This window comes from Salvelinus fontinalis, chromosome 34 (assembly GCF_029448725.1).
Source record: "Salvelinus fontinalis isolate EN_2023a chromosome 34, ASM2944872v1, whole genome shotgun sequence".
Classification (NCBI taxonomy): Eukaryota; Metazoa; Chordata; class Actinopteri; order Salmoniformes; family Salmonidae; genus Salvelinus; species Salvelinus fontinalis.
Genome location: NC_074698.1, coordinates 35,025,074 through 35,045,435, shown reverse-complemented (window position 1 = coordinate 35,045,435; position 20,362 = coordinate 35,025,074). Strand labels below are relative to the sequence as shown.

General features: G+C 40.9%; 1 protein-coding gene across 1 annotated transcript in view; it reads left to right on the top strand.

Moving 5' to 3' along the window:
* Window positions 1–14,844, top strand: part of LOC129833779 (transmembrane protein 235-like) — a 32,775-nt gene extending 17,931 nt beyond the window's left edge. Inside the window, exon 4 of the mRNA XM_055898583.1 lies at window positions 13,682–14,844. Within this exon, the coding sequence (XP_055754558.1) occupies window positions 13,682–13,914 (233 nt within the window). The 3' untranslated portion in view covers window positions 13,915–14,844. The remainder of the gene's footprint in view (window positions 1–13,681) is intronic.
* The last annotated feature ends 5,518 nt before the right edge of the window (window positions 14,845–20,362 follow it).

Sequence of the window (20,362 nt, the reverse complement as noted above, 5' to 3'; positions counted from 1 at the left end):
CATAATTTAACTAGATTAGTCCTAACATTCATGGTTTAACTAGATTAGTCCTAACATTCCTGATTTAACTAGATTAGTCCTAACATTAGAAAGGCCTACATTGGTGTCACAAACATGACGATGCTGACTGTTGTCAATCCAAAATCCAATGCATGACACCATACCTTGCCAAGGCATGTTTTTTGTCCTGTTTAATTCAATGATATCAACAAGCTAAATGAGAAGGGCTTATTCTATCTACAGGATCCATATTCGAACCACTGAGATAGTTTGGACCACTGAGATCGTTTGGGCTAGCAGGTTCATAAAAATGCTGCAAGCTAAGACACACATGCTCATGGACAATGCCACCCCCCCCCTCTACAGCAGGGTATGCAGCACAGGAGCAGCTTCAGTAGCAGGTTCATCCTGCCCAGAAGCTCCACAGAGAGGTTTAGATGATCATCCTTACCCACAGCCATGAGGCTTTTCAATGATTAACTGATTTACCATGTCTTCTTATTAGAAATGTTGTTGTTGCTTGTTTCCCCAGAGGAGGATAAACAACAGCATTTCGTAACTCCTTGAATTGGATTGTATCTTTTATGGCTACTAAGGTGCAGCTGCCTTCATATCTGTCTTAATGTGTGTTTTGATCATATGTTTGTCATTGTTATGTATTGATGATGTTGACTGATAAAACAATTTCCCAAGTAGGGAGCAATACAGTACTGCTCTACTCTCACAACTGAGGGAGTTTGGACTGACAACTGAGGGAGTTTGGTCTGACAACTGAGGGAGTTTGGTCTGACAACTGAGGGAGTTTTGTCTGACAACTGAGGGAGTTTGGTCTGACTACTGAGGGAGTTTGGTCTAACAACTGAGGGAGTTTTGTCTAACAACTGAGGGAATTTGGTCTGACAAGTGAGGGAGTTTGGTCTGACAAGTGAGGGAGTTTGGTCTGACAAGTGAGGGAGTTTGGTCTGACAAGTGACGGAGTTTGGTCTGACAAGTGAGGGAGTTTGGTCTGACAAGTGAGGGAGTTTGGTCTGACAAGTGAGGGAGTTTGGTCTGACAAGTGAGGGAGTTTGGTCTGACTACTGAGGGAGTTTGGTCTGACAACTGAGGGAGAGGGAGTTTGTTCTAACAACTGAGGGAGTTTGGTCTTACAAGTGAGGGAGTTTGGTCTGACAAGTGAGGGAGTTTGGTCTGACAAGTGAGGGAGTTTGGTCTGACAAGTGAGGGAGTTTGGTCTGACAACTGAGGGAGAGGGAGCTTGGTCTAACAACTGAGGGAGTTTTGTCTTACAAGTGAGGGAGTTTGGTCTGAACAACTGAGGGAGTTTGGTCTGACAACTGAGGGAGTTTGATCTGACAACTGAGGGACTTTGGTCTAACTACTGAAGGAGTTTGGTCTAGCAAATGAGGGAGTTTGGTCTGACAACTGAGGGAGTTTGGACAGACAACTGAGGGAGTTTGGACAGACAACTGAGGGAGTTTGGACAGACAACTGAGGGAGTTTGGACAGACAACTGAGGGAGTTTGGACAGACAACTGAGGGAGTTTGGACAGACAACTCAGGGAGTTTGGTCAGACAACTGACAATGTCCTAATGTAGATGCCATGTATGGGCTGGATGGGTCTTCTACGTGGTAGGAGGTATAGCTCTATTCAATCAGATCTACTTTAGCATTAAGACAAATCCCATGGAGCCTTGTTTACAAGTTCAAACACTGGAATGTGAGATGTAATCTACACCTCAGTTAGGATGAGGAAAATCCTCATTATTTGATTGATTTGATTTGAATATTATTTCTATATCGACTACACTTTCTCCTTCTGAACTTTTAATGTGAGTGGAGTGGGTGTGGCTTCAATTATTTCAAGAGCAGCTGATCACCGATTTGACAGCTCCAATGCAGTTCTATCTCCGACACCACTCTATAAGGAACATAGACCCTTGACAAATGTCCCCCACCTCACTCTGAGGAACAGTTTCCTTGAGAAGTCTGGCAGGTTCCGTAATTATTGCTGTAGGCTAGCTTGTCCAGAGTTCAGCTGGAGAGCAGCCAGCAGTAGAAAACCAGTAAACACAAAATCCATCACATCATTTATGAGATTAGCTGAATGCCACAAACCTAAAGGAATGTCATTTAATCCTGGTTCAAGTGGAAAATCATACTTGTGGATGAAGCATGAAAACTAAAAAGGAAGATGTTTACTCTGGGATAGTAATAACTGTTGAAATCCTCCTCCTTATATTGGGATGATAATTTCCTCTTAAGCACCCATTCCAATTACAGCTTTGTAAAATGGAATCTAAATCTTTGTATCTAGGTAACTCTTGGGTCACACCTGGACATTATTACAGGTAGCTAATAGTACGGTTGTAACGGCAGTCCTCCTCCTCTTCATCTGAAGAGGAGGAGTATTGAGGGAACCAAGGCGCAGCGTAGTGAAAAGACATATTTATTTAACGAAAACACGAACTTGATAAACTAACAAAAAACAACAAACGGTGTAGACAGACCTAGACGACGTACTTACATAAAACAAGAAAAACAGCACGAATAGGAACATAGGCTACACAAACCGAACAAAACGTAAACAGTCCTGCGTGGTGTACAGACACAGACACGGAAAACAATCACCCACAACGAACACTGTGACAACGCCTACCTAAATATGACTCTTAATTAGAGGAACGCCAAACACCTGCCTCTAATTAAGAGCCATACCAGGCAACCCAAAAACCAACACAGAAACAGAAAACATAGAATGCCCACCCAACCTCACGTCCTGACCAACTAACACACATAAACTAACAGAAATAGGTCAGGAACGTGACAACGGTGGCTAATAGGACACCCCTGAAAAGCCTTACCAGCCTACCATGAAATGGAGGTAAGGAGCTGCTTAATGGGATGAGAGGAACACTGCATCACCACCACAGTAGCTAATGGCTCTGCCTAAGTAACAGAGTGAAATATGGTGGTTGGAGCCATCCATTTGGTGTCCTTTCGGATGGCTCAAACCGCTGGAACGAATCAAGGGGAAGTGGTACTCGCTATGAAAGTAATGTGACATCCGTAACACCTGCACTGGGCCTATTATAAGGCTGTCCATGTGGAGAAGGTGAATGAAGGGTATCCATGAGAAAGGAAATAGATGAAATAGGTTTAATTGAGCTTGAGGGCCGAGCTTTCTGAAAATTCCTACATTTGGCTTTAGAGTGGGAAGTAATGACAAGCTAGAGAAAGGCAGGGTCATAATATAATATATAATATAACAATATATGCCATTTAGCAGATGGTTTTATCCAAAGCGACTTACAGTCATGTGTGGATACATTTTACGTACAGTATGGTAAATGTGTCCCAATTTGAAGCAGGTACTGTATTCCAAGACTATAAAACACAGAGGCTGTTCACTCATAGTGTACCTCTCTCCTTCTGTTTGTTCCTCTGAGATTTGGTAGCTGTTTTTATTTTTATCAATGAAACAATTAGAATCCTCTTTGAAACCAGTAACAACATTCCACAGCTGAAATAGAATCTACAGAGGCACTTAATTTGACACATTAGTCTTCATTTGCAGGCATAACGTGTTGTTATTGTCCATGCAGGAGTCTACCTGCAGGGAAAACTGGTTGCCCATTGTGGATATACATGTGGATTTGTTTTTCAGTGTACATCAATCAACATTTGTTTTCCTGCTTGTGGCCCCGGTGTCCACCACAACAACCTCCCGTCCTCCAGAGGGAGAGGCTGTTCAATATGAGCACCACGTACTGTAGTCATCTCACTCTTGTTTACCGTAGTAATAGCCCTACCATCTCCTGATCCCACACCTGTGCTCACATCTGACTTTACTCAAATTCTCATTATGCCAGTCTCCCAATAGACCCTAAAACAGTCTGGCTCAGTGGGGAGCTAGGGTGGATATTAGAACAGAGGACACTGGACATTAGAACTGATCTAGAGTCAGTTCTAGAGCTAGAGTCAGTTCTAGAGCTAGAGTCAGTTCTAGAGCTAGAGTCAGTTCTAGAGCTAGATCTGTTCTAGAGCCAGATCTGTTCTAGAGTCAGTTCTAGAGCTAGATCTGTTCTAGAGTCAGATATGTTTTAGAGTCAGTTCTAGAGCTAGATCTGTTCTAGAGTCAGATATGTTTTAGAGTCAGTTCTAGTCAGATCTGTTCTAGAGTCAGTTCTAGAGCTAGATCTGTTCTAGAGTCAGATATATTTTAGAGTCAGTTCTAGTCAGATTTGTTTTAGAGTCAGTTCTAGAGCTAGATCTGTTCTAGAGCCAGATATGTTTTAGAGTCAGTTCTAGAGCTAGATCTGTTCTCGAGTCAGATCTGTCTCTGTCATAAAATCCACACTAGCTTCCCACTTAGTGTTCATAGTACAGGAACTATGACGCAATGTATTGGGCATCCATTGAAAGTGTTGTGCTAGTATGGACGTGAGAACATCACCCTCAGGACATTGAGTTGTTGTTTTTCTCAGTCACAAATGATTATTACCATAGGGCCTGGTCATTGGCTAACATGCTCAAACACATACATTACAAGACATTGTTTCCAATCAATCAGATCTTTGGTCTTGTATGTTTTTTGTGTCTATCCAGTCTCTCATGGGAGCGTTTGTGACAAACACTTTTGAGGTGTGCTACAAATACTCACAATGAAACGGTGTCTAAAACCCACAAACACTATTACCCACAATGAAACGGTGTCTAAAACCCACAAACATTATTACCCACAATGAAACGGTGTCTAAAACCCACAAACACTCTTACCCACAATGAAACGGTGTCTAAAACCCACAAACATTATTACCCACAATGAAACGGTGTCTAAAACCCACAAACACTATTACCCACAATGAAACGGTGTCTAAAACCCACAAACACTATTAACCACAATGAAACGGTGTCTAAAACCCACAAACACTATTACCCACAATGAAACGGTGTCTAAAACCCACAAACACTATTACCCACAATGAAACGGTGTCTAAAACCCACAAAGACTCTTACCCACAATGAAACAGTGTCTAAAACCCACAAACACTCTTACCCACAATGAAACGGTGTCTAAAACCCACAAAGACTCTTACCCACAATGAAACAGTGTCTAAAACCCACAAACACTCTTACCCACAATGAAACGGTGTCTAAAACCGATGTACAAAACCCACAAACACTCTTACCCACAAATAAATTGTATTCAACAGGGAGCACTGAGAGCAATGTCAGCAATGATCTTTCAGCTTTATTAGGGTAACACACAGGCTTATGTTTCTGCGTCAGACACTTTTCTTAGAGCCTCAACATTCTATTCCATTCAATTGGGTCTCATTTGTTTGCATCAGTGCATTTACAACCAACGCCTTTCATAATCTGAATAGGTCCGCTATGTAGTTTTGTATAAGAGCCGACGGATTACAGATAGAAATGCAAGTTACAGATCTGTCTTTTTAATTGAAAGCAAATCTGATAAACTGATATCCGTTCTATGTGTGATATTTATATGCTTTCCCTCAGTTTCTTTTTTTCTTCTTTGTACTTTAAGTTTTGTACATCAGTATGAAACACTTAGTCAGATATGATATGTTTGGCTATTAAAAATATCATTCACAGGTTCAGATGGTACAATGATTCTCTACACACAATACGTTGCTTGTTGTGTTACATAAACTGAAATAAGGTGAACATTTGAGAATTTTACCAAACTATTTTTTTGTGTTTGTTGTGTGACAAACACTCTTGAGGTGTGTTACACACTCTTAGCCACAGGAGATTGGTTCTTACAGTATATATAGATCAGTGGAGGCTGGTGGAGGAGCTATAGGAAGACGGGCTCATTGTAATGGCTGGAATGGAATAAATGGAACGGTATGAATTTTTTTTCTCTCTCATCCATCTACACACAATACCAAACAAAGTGAAAACATGGTTTTAGACATGTTTGCTAATTAATTGAAAATCAAATACAGAAATATCAAATTAGATAAGTATTCACACCCCTGAATCAACACATTTTAGTGTAATGGTAGTCCTCCTCCTCTTCAACCGAAAAGGAGGAGTAGTGATGGAACCAAGGCGCAGCGGGTTGTGAACACATAATTTATTTAAAGAAAAGACGAAAAAACACGAACTTCACAATAACTAACAAAACAACAAACGGAGTAGACAGACCTGGACGACGAACTTACATTAAACACGAAGAACGCACGAACAGGGAAAATAGACTACACAAAATGACGATGTACAAAACAAACCGAACAGTCCCGTATGGTGCGACAAACACTGACACAGGAGACAACCACCCACCACGAACACTGTGAAACAACCTACCTAAATATGACTCTCAATTAGAGGAACGCCAAACACCTGCCTCTAATTAAGAGCCATACCAGGCAACCCTAAACCAACATAGAAAAGACAACATAGAATGCCCACCCAAACTCACGTCCTGACCAACTAACACATACAACAAACTAACAGAAATAGGTCAGGAACGTGACATTTAGAATCACTTTTGGCAGCGATTACAGCTGTCAGTCTTTTTGGGTAATTCTCTAAGAGCTTTCCACATCTAAATTGTACAACAATTTATTCAAATAATATTTTAAAATTCTTCAAGATCTGTCAAATTGGTTGTTGATCATTGCTAGACAACCATTTTCATTTTATACATTTTTTTCAATTTCATTTTCAAGCTTCAATGCCATACAACTCTCCTTCCATGGCCTCCAACTGCTCTTAAATGCAAGTAAAACTAAATGCATGCTCTTCAACTGATCACTACCCACACCTGCCGCCTGACTAGCATCACTACTCTAGACGGTTCTGACTTAGAATATGTGTACAACTACAAATACCTAGGTGTCTGGTTAGACTGTAAACTCTCCTTCCAGACTCACATTAAACATCTCAAATGCAAAATTAAATCTAGAATCGGCTTCCTATTTCACAACAAAGCATCCTTATCTCATGCTGCCAAACATACCCTCGTAAAACGGACCATCCTACCGATCCTCGACTTCGGCGATGTCATTTACAAAATAACCTCCAACACTCTACTCAACAAATTGGATGCAGTCTATCACAGTGCCATCCGTTTTGTCACCAAAGCCCATATACTACCCACCACTGCACACCTGTATGCTCTCGTTGGCTGGCCCTCGCTTCATGCTCATCGCCAAACCCACTGTCTCCAGGTCATCTACAAGTCTGCTAGGTAAAGCCCCGCCTTATCTCAGCTCACTGGTCCCTATAGCAGCAACCACCCGTAGCACGCGCTCCAGCAGGTATATCTCACTGGTCACCCCCAAAGCCAATTCTTCCTTTGGCCGCCTCTCCTTCCAGTTCTCTGCTGCCAATGACTGGAACGAACTTCAAAAATCTCTGAAGCTGGAGACTCTTACCTCCTTCACTAGCTTTAAGCACCAGCTGTCAGAGCACTCACAGATCACTGCACCTGTACATAGCTCATCTGTAAATAGCCCATCCAATCTACCTCATCCCCATACTGTATTTATTTATTTATCTTGCTCCTTTGCACCCCAGTATCTCTACTTGCACATTCATCTTCTGCACATCCTACCATTCCAGTGTTTATTTGCTATATTGTAATTGCTTTGCCACCATGGCCTATTTATTGCCTTACCTCTCTTATCCTATCTCATTTGCACATGCTGTATATAGATTTATCTTGGCTTTATCTAGCTTTATCTTGGCCAGGTCGCAGTTGCAAATGAGAACTTGTTCTCAACTAACCTACGTGTTTAAATAAAGGTGAAATAAAAAAAAATATTTTTTAAAGATATAAGTCAAAACTGTAACTCGGCCACATGAACATTCACTATTTTCTTGGTAAGCAGCTCCAGTGTAGATTTGGCCTTGTGTTTTAGGTTATTGTTCTGCTGAAAGGGGAATTAATCTCGCAGTGTGTAACGGCAGCCTTCCCTCTCTTCACTAGAAGAGGAGGTGTAACAGGGATCGGACCAACACGCAGCGTAGCCAGTCCTCAACATGTTTAATAAAACGATAAACAGTGAACACTTAACACAATACAAAATAACAAATGTGGCAAACCGATACAGCCCTATCTGGTGCAGAGAAAAGACAAAGACAGGAAACAACCACCCACAATCCCCAACACAAAACAAGCCACCTATATATGATTCCCAATCAGAGACAACACAAAACACCTGCCTCTGATTGAGAACCATATTAGGCCAAACATAGAAACAGACAAACTAGACACACAACATAGAATGCCCACCCAGCTCACGTCCTGACCAACACTAAAACAAGCAAAACACACAAGAACTATGGTCAGAACGTGACACAGTGTCTGGTGGAAAGCAGACTGAACCAGGTTTTCCTCTAGGATTTTGCCTGCACTTAGCTTCATCCTGTTTCTTTTTATCTTGAAAAACTCCCCAATTCTAAGCAATTACAAGCATACCCATAACATGATGCAACCACCACTATGCTTTAAAATATGGAGAGTGGTACTCAGTTATGTGTTGTATTGGATTTGTCCCAAACATAGCACTTTGCATTCAGGACAAAAAGTTAATTGCTTGGCCACATTTTTTGCAGCATTTACTTTAGTGCCTTGTTGCAAACAGGATACATGTTTTGGAATATATTTATTCTGTACATGCTTCCATCTTTTCGCTTTGTCAATTAGGTTAGTATTGTGAAGTAACTACAATGTTGTTGATCCATTCTCAGTTTTCTCCTATCACAGCCATTAAACTATGCAACTGTTTTAACGTCACCATTGGCCTCATGGTGAAATCCCAGAGCGGTTTTCTTTCTCTCTGGCAACTGAGTTAGGAAGGAAACCTGTATCTTTGTAGTGACTGAGTGCATTGATACACCATCCAAAGTGTATTTCTTTATCCATCTACCAATAGGTGTCCTTCTTTGCTAGGGATTGGAAAATCTCTGTGGTCTTTGTAGTTGAATCTGTGTTTGAAATTCATGTTAAACACTTTTATTGCACACAGAGTGAGTCCATGGAACTTATTATGTGACATCTAAAGAACATTTTTACTTCAGAACGTATTTAGGCTTGCCATAACAAAGGGGTTGAATACTTATTGACTCAATACATTTAAGCTTTTCATTTTTAATTAATTGGTTAGCATGTAGAAAAACATATTTCCATTTTGAAATGATGGGGTATTGTGTGTGTGTGTGTAGGCCAGTGAGCAAAAATCTCAATAAAATCCATTTTAAATTCAGGCTGCAACACAACAGAACTGTAAAACAGTAAAAGGGTGTAACTACTTTCTGAAGACTGTAAATATACATGTAACATTACCCCCAGGACAGTGAGGACACTTCACATAATGACGTTCCCAGAATCAAAGAAAAAGAAGCTGCAATGACTCTTGAGGTTTATTACGGATAAACAGACAGGCTTACATGTATTAGGGACACACAGGCAAGCTCATGTTTCTGTGTGTCAGACTTCTCCCTCAGGGACATGACATTCTCTTGTGACGGACAAGTATATCTATTTACATCAGTGTATTTCAGACCAGTGTTTTTCATAATCTGAAGAGTTTTGAATCTTGAGAAGTGTCATGTCTAAATCTAAGCTTCATTAAGATTCATGTTGCAACAACATAGTTTAGTTTTGTACAGAGGAAGTGGTCCATCAAGCTGGTAAATCTCTTCCAAGGCCAAGTTTGTAACAAACGCATGTCTGCCGTTACCTTGTCAGCAGAACATCAGTGTCATTGGCCCTAATTCACTCTCAAAGGCGCTGCTGGAATTGATTCATGTTAATCATATTTACAAATTAGGTACAGCCTCCACCCCTGGTATTTCAAGGGGAAATCCAGGATTCAAAAATCAACAACGTGGTTTCCCCGCCACTTGTTTGGGTAAACATCTCAGGGATGGGGCTGGAGAAATGTAACCACTCACATTCATAGAGAGAGCTATGGATGTACTGACTGACCATCCATGAGATTAAACGTCTAGTTAGAACCATGTTTAGAGGCTATATAGTGGTTGTTTACGTTTACATCGTTTACAAACAACGGAGTAAAACAAGCTGATATTTTGGGTTCTGATGGGGTACGACAGTTAAACTGACCTCAGAATCAGAATCACCTTCAGTCGCCAGGCACATTTAGATTCACATGCTCAGAATTGTACTTGGTGATATGGTGCTGCTAGGGATAACATTTAGAGACAGACAGTTTACACAAAATGTACATATATTATATTCAAGTAGGTTAAATAAAATAAAAAAAATACAAGGTAGAGTGAACATAGACCATATATGAGGCTTCTGTAAGTTTGTAAGTTCTTCAATGTCTATACAGTCTATCATAAATACACAAATCTTATTGTTCCCATGTTGTAGTTGTATGTATTTTGTAGGTGTATTATAATTCAACTACTGTTTGCACTTTAACTGTGGGAAAAAACTATACAAATAGTTTTGAAAATTATAAAGTCAAAATCATGGATGTACCAATCACGGATTGCCCCTTTAACACCTTGTGACGTGTTCAGGTTATGATCTGTTGTAAAGTTAGACGTTTTCAGAAAACACCTCCCTCTGCTTGATTATTCAGCTCATAGTCCAGCTAATTAGGACTATGAGCTGAGCGTGAAATTAGATCCAGTCTGGAATTTAGATGGGTATTTAAAAATCCAGGCTATTCTAATAAGGGGCACAGATGTTTGTAAATGGACAATCATTATAGCTTTTTGTACCCCTTGAATGTCTGTTCTTTGTTCGTGTGTAAATGCCACACAGTTCAAAGATCTAAATATAACGATCGATCATTATTGCTGTTTGTGAATTCATTTCACGTACTATGCAATAGCTATTTTTTGTCTGTGTGTTAAAGTCATTATGACATTGGACTAGTTGTTTCATGGATTTCATTTACAGCTGCACCATCGAGAGCATCCTGACCGGTTGCATCACCGCCTGGTATGGCAACTTCTCTGAATTTGACCGTAAGGCGCTCCAGAGGATAGTGCGTACGGCCCAGTACATCACTGGGTCCAAGCTTCCAGCCATCCAGGACCTCTATAATAGGCGGTGTCAGAGGAAAGCCCCAAAAATTGTCTGAGACTCCAGTCACCCAAGTCATAGACTGTTTTCTCTGCTACCGCATGGCAAGCAGTAACGGAGCGCCAAGTCTAGGACCAAAAGGCTCCTTAACTTCTTATGGCTGCAGGGGCAGTATTGAGTAGCTTGGATGAAAGGTGCACAGAGGTGCCCATAGTAAACTGCCTGCTCCTCAGTCCCAGTTGCTAATATATGTATATTATTATTCGTATTGGATAGAAAACACTCTGAAGTTTCTAAAACTGTTTGACTTATGTCTGTGAGTATAACAGAACTCATATGGCAGGCAAAAACCTGAGAAGTTCCACTTCCTGTTTGAATTGTTTCTGAGGTGGCAGATTTTCAACCAAGCTCTCATTGAAATTACGGCTTCCACTAGATGTCAACAGTCAATAGAAGTTTGTCTGATGACTCTAATGTGAAGGGGGGCCGAAGGAGACAGGAATGAGTAATCACTGCCACGAGCTGACCATGCTTTCACATGCGCCTTCACATGAGGAGGACCTCCGTTCCACCGCTCTTCTGAAGTCAATCTAATTCTCCGGTTGGAACGTTATTCAAGATGTATGTTAACAACATTCTAAAGATTGATTCAGTACATCGTTTGACATGTTTCTACTGACTGTTACGGAACTTTTGGACATTTCGTCACGTTATAGTGGATGCGCTTTGTGACTTTGGAATTGCTTACCGCTAACGCGCTAACCAAAGTAGCTAATTGGACATAAATAACGGACATTATCGAACAAATCAAGCATTTATTGTGGACCTGGGATTCCTAGGACTGCATTCTGATGAAGTTCATCAAAGGTAAGGAAACATTTATCATGTATTTTCTGGTTTCTGTTGAGTCCAACATGGCGGCTAATTTGGCTATTGTTCTGAGCTCCGTCTCAGATTATTGCATGATTTGCTTTCTCCGTAAAGTTTTTTTGAACCAGAAGGCACCCTATTCCCTACATAGTACACTACTTTTGAGGTATATTGGCCCTTGTCAAAAAGTAGTGCACTATGTAGGGAATAGGGTACCATTTGGGACACTGACAGAGAGATTGAGAGGATGTTGAGATGTTTGCAAACATTTTCCTCATAACTAGATTATAATAATTTTGACACAGCGTGAAAAGCTCATCTAGCTGGGATTACATCATCTCCATCAGATCGTTATACTGTAACTAAATGCATCAATTATGTATTATACCTCACAGGGTATAGTTAAAAACTGATTAGGTAAATAGGTTGAATTCCATGGATAGTATTAGTGGATTTCTGTGGACAACAAGCTTGAACAAGCTAGCTCTATGATGATAATTCTGACCTCGGTGGTCTCCATGGGAAAATGAGAGGAAACAACGAACAAAGACTGCGGTTGTCATATTGCCTGTTTGTCTTTTATTTATGGGAAAACAACTAGACTGTGGGTTTACTGTGGAATTGAGTGTTGAGATGTCTGAGATATTAGCTCAGCGGTCGAGAGATGGTCTCATGAATCATTTGCTTTTGCCCTCATAGCTATAACAGGTCTTATACTGTAGTAACAGATGGGGATTTGTAACCTCACCCCCCAACATGAAGTGCCTCGAGCCACGCTGCTGAATTTATAGCTATTCACTAGTGTAGTTGGCTAAGACGTTATCAAGGAGGGTGGTCAGGTGTGTTTGTGAGGCAGTGGTCCAGGGTTCTAGTCTTGGTGTGAGTTTGTTAGGGATGATCCAGGGTTCTAGTCTTGGGGTGAGATTGTTAGGGATGATCCAGGATTCTAGTCTTGGGGTGAGCTTGTTAGGGATGATCCAGGGTACTAGTCTTGGGGTGAGATTGTTAGGGATGATCCAGGGTTCTAGTCTTGGGGTGAGCTTGTTAGGGATGATCCATGGTTCTAGTCTTGGGGGGAGTTGGCTAAGACGTTATCAAGGAGGGTGGTCAGGTGTGTTTGTGAGGCAGTGGTCCAGGGTTCTAGTCTCGGTGTGAGTTGGCTAAGACGTTATCAAGGAGGGTGGTCAGATGTGTTTGTGAGGCAGTGGTCAAGGGTTCTAGTCTCGGGGTGAGCTTGTTAGGGATGATCCAGGGTTCTAGTCTTGGGGTGAGCTTGTTAGGGATGAAGTGGTTTAGCTAAGCAAGCACAGTGATATCCATCACACATACTATGACTTTGGTATGTGGTTTTCTTACCAACCTTATTTGAATGCACTGACCAGAAGGTCAGAATACTGATAATTACAACTCTGAGGGAGGGACATCAGATCTTCTCCAATGCTTTTTTATGCATCCAACATAATCATGAAAAATTATAAATAGATATCAACGCCGGACACTCACAAGAGTAAATCTATAATTAGAACATTGAAGGTAAAACTTGATCACTCACTGTATTTGAGTAACTTGGATTCAATCCAATGCACGTTCTATAGCAGCGAACTGGACAGCTTTTGGTGGAGATCGCATTCATGGTAAATACTGCAGATGATGGCAAAAACGTAAATTAACTTTAAAAAGTGCATTGTCAGCTGTCTAGTGTGCTGCTCTATAACGTGCCTTTGATTGAATCCCGGCCAAACTTTGACTATCTGTCTGTATCCATCCAGGTCTCTTCACCCTCTCCGGGTTGAGTGTTTACGTCAGCTACTGCCAACGGGCTCGGGAACTGTTGGAACCTGAGATTCTGGCCAGCGTCCATGTGTCCTATGGCTGGTCTTTGGGTATGGCCTGTCTCTCCTTCAGCCTGGAGGTGACCGCAGGCCTGCTGCTGATGCTGGCTGCACGTATGGCCCATCTCATGGGACATGACCATGGAGTCACCATTATCGCCATGGCCTGAAGAGGGAAAGAGAAAGGACTGAAACTGGAAGGGACTTCTGGAAGGGTCCATTCAGAATCAGTCATTTTCATTCTCTGTTGCCAAACATTTTAAAATGTTTTCTGTTGCGTGCCCTAATGAACACGACCCCTGACTGTGACCACTGATCAAACTCCCCAGTGCATTGCAACTCCAAAGGACTGACTTGGATGTTGCATGTTCTACCTTTCTCCTCTGAGCTGCTGGTCCATATTAGGACAGTCTCAGAGGCAAAAGAACTTGGCCCCACAATTCATCCCTCTCTGGACACATGGTCTCATTATTGGGGGCTGCAGCTCTATTTTGCTAATTGAAAAATATTTGCAAGGCTCCAATCATACACACGGACACACAACAATACAATCTTTCTGACAATATTACATAGCAAATCACTAGATTCGAATGCTAACATAGAGAAATGCTTTCGCATCCTCAATGGCTGGAGGGCAACAGTAGTTAATAAGGCTTCGATTACATAGCACCTCTATTTCCTCTTTGGTTTCCTCAGGGTTCACAGCCCAGAAGCTACTTTCAGCACATTCCATACATTGTCACAATCTACTCATTTATTAATGTTGTGGCTCTTTGCTAATCAATAAGTTGTTGTGAGATGAAGAAAGACACAACGTTAATCACTAGGACATTATTGCTGTAGGGAAGTTTGGTTTTGGTTTCTCAGTCCACTTGTCTCTGTAATTGTATCATAATGTTAATAGGCATTGTAGAATTTAATTTGGAAAAAAGGAAATGATCCAAGTTTCAAAATGCTTTAAGCCTATAATTGTAGAGTAGACAGATGCCTGCCTTGTACTTGCATCATGGCAGTCTTGTGTTTGTGTTATGTTCCAACTCCTTTCAAACCTTGCTACAGTAACATTAAATCATACTGACTATGAGGGCTAACAAAGGAAATTGGTCTGTTGTGTATACTGCAGCACATTCTAAATGACCCTAACCTACACAACTCTTCACCCTCACAATGTAGAACAATGATCATTAGTCTGAAATACTGTCTCACTGTTTTAGTCCCACATACAGTAGCTGCCCTCACTCACTAGTTCCCCTGGGTTTTCCACCTGCCAATAGTGCCAAAGGTCAATTGCATACCAGTAGTAATAAAGGACTAAAAAAGGTTCAGAAAACCAACTAATCTGCAGAGAGAGATGAGCTACTGTATGTACCAGAAACAAAAACCTTCCTAAAGAGAGAGATGAGCTACTGTATGTACCAGAAACAAAAACCTTCCTAAAGAGAGAGATGAGCTACTGTATGTACCAGAAACAAAAACCTTCCTAAAGAGAGAGATGAGCTACTGTATGTACCAGAAACAAAAACCTTCCTAAAGAGAGAGATGAGCTACTGTATGTACCAGAAACAAAAACCTTCCTAAAGAGAGAGATGAGCTACTGTATGTACCAGAAACAAAAACCTTCCTAAATAGAGAGATGAGCTACTGTATGTACCAGAAACAAAAACCTTCCTAAAGAGAGAGATCAGCTACTGTATGTACCAGAAACAAAAACCTTCCTAAAGAGAGAGATGAGCTACTGTTTGTACCAGAAACAAAAACCTTCCTAAAGAGAGAGAGAGCAGATGCAGGTGGAGAGAGACGATCTTCAGACAAGCTCTCTGTGCTAGGTGAGTTATAAACTCTGAGAAATGAGTTAACTGTCATAAAAGTTGTGTGTCCATGTGGGTGTTTTTCAGTCTGTTCCTCTGTTCTCATCAACAGATCAACCTTCTCAACAGGGACGGAGGAATTTGGAATCCAGTTTGTACTTCATCTCCATTGAGGTGAAATCCTGGGATGAGAGCAGACAGGACTGTCTGAGGAGAGACGCAGACCTGGTGATCATTAACAGCTGAGAGGAACAGATGAGAGAGACAGGACTGTCTGAGGAGAGACGCAGACCTGGTGATCATAAACAGCTGAGAGGAACAGGTGAGAGAGACAGGACTGTCTGAGGAGAGACTCAGACCTGGTGATCATTAACAGCTGAGAGGAACAGGTGAGAGAGAGAGAGAGAGAGAGAGAGAGAGAGAGAGAGAGAGAGAGAGAGAGAGAGAGAGAGAGAGAGAGAGAGAGAGAGAGAGAGAGAGAGAGAGAGAGAGAGAGAGAGAGAGAGAGAGAGAGAGAGAGAGAGAGAGAGAGAGAGAGAGAGAGAGAGAGAGAGAGAGAGAGAGAGAGAGAGAGAGAGAGAGAGGGAGAGAGAGAGAGAGAGGAGAGAGAGAGGAGAGGAGAGAGAGAGAGAGAGAGAGAGAGAGAGAGAGAGAGAGAGAGAGAGAGAGAGAGAGAGAGAGAGAGAGAGAGAGAGAGAGAGAGAGAGAGAGAGAGAGAGAGAGAGAGAGAGAGAGAGAGAGAGAGAGAGAGAGAGAGAGAGGACAATAGGGGAGTTTGTTCAAAAATGACAGACGGATTAAAACCATTTCAGAGAGAGAGAGAGAGCTGAAGTATCATGTGTGTGTGGGCAGAGTAGAAAGCCAGTGAATTATGTTCATGATTTGTCTCTGCTATTATCAGGTATTTATCCATGCATTACACAGGCAGGAATTCTAACTTTCCAAAAACGACCCGGTTATACAGAAATCCCGGTTAGAACATTGCTGGAATCATGGGGTAATTAGGGAATTGTTGTAAAGTTACCGGATTTTAGCAACGCTATACCGATGTCAGCTGATTGATTCCAGTGTGTCCAGGTCCAGGAGTGAAGAACAGTGTTATCGCCTAAATAAAGCGTTAATCATTAAAAGCTACTGGACATTGGAGGTTCTCTGTATTGTTACAAGGGGAGCGGACAGTGTAATAACTATCATGGCAGGGAGGACTGTGCTGAACGATGGTCACATTCTTCTAGCCCAGAGGAAAGCTGGATACACTGTGGAGTGAATCGCACTTCTGGATCTGTGAGAAAGTATCCATCACACAAACTCCAATCCCACACAGTTCAACTGAAGTTCAACCGAAGTGAACTGCTCCCTTATATAAAATGACATCCGTGTCATCTTACCTGGGTTTTTATTATGCTCAAACTCCTTTCAAACCCTCATGTTGCTGACATTACATTGTGTTGTCTCTTGGGGCTGAAAATGGTTTCTCATACTAATTAATCACACCTTACTCACGTATCACCATGTGGAATGGCAATATGTGTGAGACTATACACTCAAAGTGACAAGATAAGTGAAAACACGTTGTGGAGTATGGCTGAATCAAATGTTTATCACATGGTACACCTATAGCTATGTAGTCAGTGTGACTCATAAACCAACATAGCTATAGGCCTACCATATACTGTATGTAGTCAGTGTGACTCATAAACCTACCATATATGTAATCAGTGTGACTCATGGACCAACATAACTATAGGCCTACCATATACTGTATGTAGTCAGTGTGACTCATAAACCAACATAGCTATAGGCCTACCATATACTGTATGTAGTCAGTGTGACTCATAAACCAACATAGCTATAGGCCTACCATATACTGTATGTAGTCAGTGTGACTCATAAACCAACATAACTATAGGCCTACCATATACTGTATGTAGTCAGTGTGACTCATAAACCAACATAGCTATAGGCCTACCATATACTGTATGTAGTCAGTGTGACTCATAGACCAACATAGCTATAGGCCTACCATATACTGTATGTAGTCAGTGTGACTCATAAACCTACCATATACTGTATGTAGTCAGTGTGACTCATAGACCAACATAGCTATAGGCCTACCATATACTGTATGTAGTCAGTGTGACTCATAGACCAACATAGCTATAGGCCTACCATATACTGTATGTAGTCAGTGTGACTCATAGACCAACATAGCTATAGGCCTACCATATACTGTATGTAGTCAGTGTGACTCATAGACCAACATAGCTATAGGCCTACCATATACTGTATGTAGTCAGTGTGACTCATAAACCTACCATATACTGTATGTAGTCAGTGTGACTCATAAACCAACATAGCTATAGGCCTACCATATACTGTATGTAGTCAGTGTGACTCATAAACCTACCATATACTGTATGTAGTCAGTGTGACTCATAGACCAACATAGCTATAGGCCTACCATATACTGTATGTAGTCAGTGTGACTCATAAACCAACATAGCTATAGGCCTACCATATACTGTATGTAGTCAGTGTGACTCATAAACCAACATAGCTATAAGCCTACCATATACTGTATGTAGTCAGTGTGACTCATAAACCTACCATATATGTAGTCAGTGTGACGAATATACCTACCATATATGTAGTCAGTGTGACTCATAGACCTACTGTACCATATATGTAGTCAGTGTGACTCATAGACCTACTGTACCATATATGTAGTCAGTGTGACTCATAGACCTACCATATATGTAGTCAGTGTGACTCATAGACCTACCATATATGTAGTCAGTGTATCATAGACCTACCATATATGTAGTCAGTGTGACTCATAGACCTACTGTACCATATATGTAGTCAGTGTGACTCATAGACCTACCATATATGTAGTCAGTGTGATTCATAGACCTACTGTACCATATACAGTATGTGGTTAATAAATATGCTACAGCTGCAGCATTTAGGCCCTGAAATTCTGTTTAAAGACCTTAATGGAATAATATGAATAAAAGTGTTTACATCCCACCGGGCAAAAATACATTGAAGCAACATTCTGTGAATGTCATCTGTCAACTCACTGACATTGAACATCAATTTGGTTAAAAACGCACAAAGTGGTCAACGTACACTAATTCTCACCCGATTTTCAACAACAGGATTTTAAGGGTTAGTTTATTTCAAGTATAATTCATGTTTTTTGCCAACACAATTAAATATTAACCAAATGTTGAGGTTGATTCTTATGATTCTCTTTGTGTATGATAGTTTGTGGTGGATATATGAATTTCCCTTAGTTAGGCTATTCTGTGCAGATTTACCACTCTCCCGTCTAACAAGTTCTGCACAGGTTGCATCGCATGTGGAAGCAGAAGACACACACTGAGAGGCTTTCAGGAATAGGTCATAGTTGGTAATAGCTCCAACTGTTCAAAATGTAGAGCCGCATTCGTAGGAAACTATTTCAAGATGTGCCAGAAGTGCTAGAAACAATTACCGTTCCGTTAGGAGATATCCAAGGTTATGTAACCAGGGTTCTGTGGACTAAACTGCACATTCAGCTGTTTGAGGAAAACCCAATGAACTGTATGTGCAGGAGATCAATTGGCCTTGTTTGCTGTAACATGGACAATAAAGTTGTATTTTATTGTAGAACACAGTATGCCGTTTTAGTAAGTAGTAGGCAAGACAAAAGAATACCGGGACCTTTGCTAGCCTATTTCTAGACAATATTTCTGTTCATTTAGGGGATCCCTTTTTGCCTCATGACCACCATTAACATAAGATGTTGGGGTCTCTCAGCTTCTGTTGTTGTTTGCTGCAATGTCATGTCAGTATAAATGCTGTCAATAGTCATGTATGTATCAATATTTCTCAGTGTCCATGTGTTAACCTAATTGTAGCATCAATGTATTCTTCTTTGAGCAGACAATCTGCCAATTGGGCAATTTTCTAATAGGGTCTTTGTAAATAGCAGGCGCAAACTATGCAGAGGGAAATGATACTCAAACAAACAAAGCTATAAGCAAAACATGTTTTTTCTTTTTCTTTCTCTAAGGCCGTGATTCAAACAAACATCACAGAGTTGGTAGAACACCTCAGTTGACTATTAATAAAGGCAGTTTTCTGTGGAGATATTGGCTCCATTCAATTGTTAATTATGCCGAGTTCACGTGCTAGTCGGAACTAGGAAACTTGAAAATGTCTGCTTGCTAAACTGTGCTGCATTCAACCAGTAAGCAAGTCAGACATTTCTGAGTGTCCTAGTTCTGTCTAAAACGTGAACGTGGCATATTCTACAGTGCAGTGTGATGTCTGCACATTGTGGTTTGTTTGAATCCCCGGCCTTAGTTTGTAGCCGGCATTTTACATCTGTAAAATACACTGACATTATACCCACAGTATCGCATTGGAATAATCTTGTAACCTCTCTTTTAAAATGTTGTGAGAAGTCAGTGCAGGTTAGCATAGCGCATAAAATGCAAATACAGTATACTATTAAGTGCAAACTGGTTCTAAAGTTTGATAAATCTGACCATATAATTATGTTCAAAATGATGTACAATTACCACAGTATAAAAAGCTTAAGCTCCTGTCCTTACGAGGTGGCTGGCACAAAGACAGACTAATGACGCTGTAAGTTTCAACTGAATTGTAGCCAACTGTTTTAAGCCTTCTTTGGTTCTGCCCACTGGGCAAATTAAGCTTTATGCAAATAAACAATGCCTTACAACATCACAACCACAGCTTTTAAAACCCCAATTTGTTCCAAGCTCACTTAAATTAGAAAATTAAGCTTTTTGCAATA